We start from the raw sequence: 2500 nt of genomic DNA, 5'->3' as shown, positions 1-2500 counted from the left end.
CTGGCTCAGAATGGGCCTTTAGGGGTTGACTACGTGCGACAGTAACCATGATCGGACCGTCGCCTATATACACCTTAATTGACGGAAATCTATACAATTTCCTGATATTTCTGATATTTTGATGAACACATATCTATTATGCTTGAATAAATGAAACCCCAATTAACAAAACTGGTAAAAAAAGATATAATTGTATTTCAAAATTGGAAGGGGAGTTAACCTTTTGCACATGTAACATCGTATGGCAATTAAGGCGCAGCAACGTACATTGTATTGCAAAGTGAATTTTTGGCCCTGTTGTAACGTTAAATGCCAGAGTGATAAACTATGTTCAGCTAGCGACAACAACAATAAGACTTCCTGTCGGCCCTTTTCAAAATAAAAGGAAAATTCTGCACAAGTCTATTCACTTATCTTGCAGAGCGAGCTCCATGTGTGTTTTTCAGCATTTTGGCACACATGATTTTCCTTTGGCGCACGCTAAAACCTGTATGTGTGTGTGTGTGTGTGTGTGTGTGTGTGTGTGTGTGTGTGTGTGTGTGTGTGTGTGTGTGTGTGTGTGTGTGGGGGTGGGGGGGGGGGGGGGGTGGATGGGGGCTCGTACCGGGCGAAGCCGACCCCTCTGCTGAGGCCGGTGGCGTCCCTCAGGATCCGCGTGGAGATGACGTGACCGAACGGCTTCAGCATGTTCTCCAGCTCCTGCTCGTCCATCGACACGGGCAGGTTAGAGATGTACAGGTTGGTGGGGTCCTGCTCCTGTTGCTGTAAAGAGAGAGAGAGAGAGAGAGAGACTATTAACTATGTACAGACTGAGTGATCACCAGCTGACCATAGAGACAGAATGCCACAAACAAGGAAGGAAGCATCTATACCCAACCTGTGACTCAGGAGACATTGAAAGTGAAGAGCACTTCCTCATATCCTGCAAAAGATATCAACATTTGAGAAATTTGAGAAAAAAATTCCCCCAAATCCTAAAACGCAAATTTCTTTTTACCTTTATTTATACAGGGGGAGTCTCACTGAGAGCAATGCTCTCTTTTTCAGGAGCGCCCTGTTCACATTCACACACACATTCATACCTGGAAGCTGACCAGTACAACCACAGTCACTGCCCTACTGTCTCTTCTTGAGGGATCAGAGTCTGATCATGGAGATGCCCTTCCTGCCTTTGTCAAATGGTGCGATGACAACTTCCTTGATCTTAATGTGGCCAAGACCAAGGAGTTAATTATTGATTTTAGGAAGAACTGTGACAAACCAAAAGCTAGCATCATACATGGTGTGGATGTTGAAATCGTAGAGACATACAAATATCTAGGAACAGTGTTCGACTCTCAACTCAAGTTTGAGGCGAACACAGAGTCTATTGTCAAGCGTGGTCAGCAAAGAATCCACTTAATGCGGAAGCTCAGTTCCTTTAATGTCTGTGACACCATTCTTTGTAATTTTTATCAATCTTTTATTGAAAGTCTTTTAACTTTTTCATTTATTTGCTGGTTCAACGTGTTGTCTGTGAAGGACAGGAATAGCCTAAACGCTATAGTCAAGGTCTGCTCCAGGATTATTGGAGTCCAGCAGAATAACCTGTGCTCCATCTGGGAGAAATGTGTGGTACAGAAGGCAAAAAAGATCATAAGACAATCTAGCCACATTTTGTCCAGTGAATTTGCTCTGATGCCCTCAGGCCGGCGCTACTATGCGCCCCCTAGGAGAACGAACAGGTACTCCAAGTCTTTCTTTCCTTCAGCTGTCAGGCTGTTAAACACAGACAGTAGTCATTTTAAGTGAATGCCTTCACTCATACAGTATGAGCGCACAACAGGCTGTACGTATCCTGTCTGTGACGAACAGGTTAGGCTTGCTCATACATATATATATATTTTTTTATTTTTTATACATGTTCTCATGTCTTTACATATAGAAATATATGTATACTTTTTATTTCTTGTTCATGTTTATATGAGTCTGATCTGTTATCTCTGACATTATTTGTTTGTTTATTTGTTTGTTTATGTCATGTCATGCTCTTACGTTACGTCCTGTCATGTCTGAAGTTTGTAGCTCACTGTGAGCTTTGAAGGTATTGGGTAGGCTGTGAAACTGAATTGCCCTTCTGGGATTAATAAAAGTTGTCTGAAGTCTGAAGTCTGAAGTCTGAAGTCTGATCTGTTGGCCACTGAGCAGCTCCACTGGAGCGGTTGGAGGGTTAAGGGCCTTGCTCAAGGGCACCTCAGTGGTGGTAATGAGGGAGGGGCAAGCGCTGCCTTTTCACTTTCCCCACCCAGATTTATCCTGCTGGTCCCGAGAGTTATTCAGGTAGTTTGTTTATTTTCATATTACATATTATATTACATATTATTGAATGTCCCACAGCAAAACATTTGTGATTTTCTGCCACTGGAGTTAAGTGGCAGACTCGCCTCGATAGAGGAATAAACGTTTCATTGAACACTTTCTGCTGAAAAGCCCTAAAGCGACAGGAGACCCCGCTCAGGAT

General features: G+C 43.1%; 1 protein-coding gene across 1 annotated transcript in view; it reads right to left on the bottom strand.

The window, feature by feature from the left end:
* Positions 1-2500, bottom strand: part of LOC310800277 (RNA-binding motif, single-stranded-interacting protein 3-like) — a gene marked incomplete at both ends in the record, with an annotated part of 140237 nt that overhangs the window by 113840 nt on the left and 23897 nt on the right. Inside the window, one exon of the mRNA XM_083662850.1 lies at positions 605-762. Coding sequence (XP_083518976.1) covers positions 605-762 — 158 coding nt within the window. The remainder of the gene's footprint in view (positions 1-604; positions 763-2500) is intronic.

This window comes from Poromitra crassiceps (genome assembly GCF_964638095.1).
Source record: "Poromitra crassiceps genome assembly, chromosome: 29".
In the NCBI taxonomy this organism is placed as follows: domain Eukaryota; kingdom Metazoa; phylum Chordata; class Actinopteri; order Beryciformes; family Melamphaidae; genus Poromitra; species Poromitra crassiceps.
This window is presented reverse-complemented; position numbering and strand designations above follow the sequence as displayed.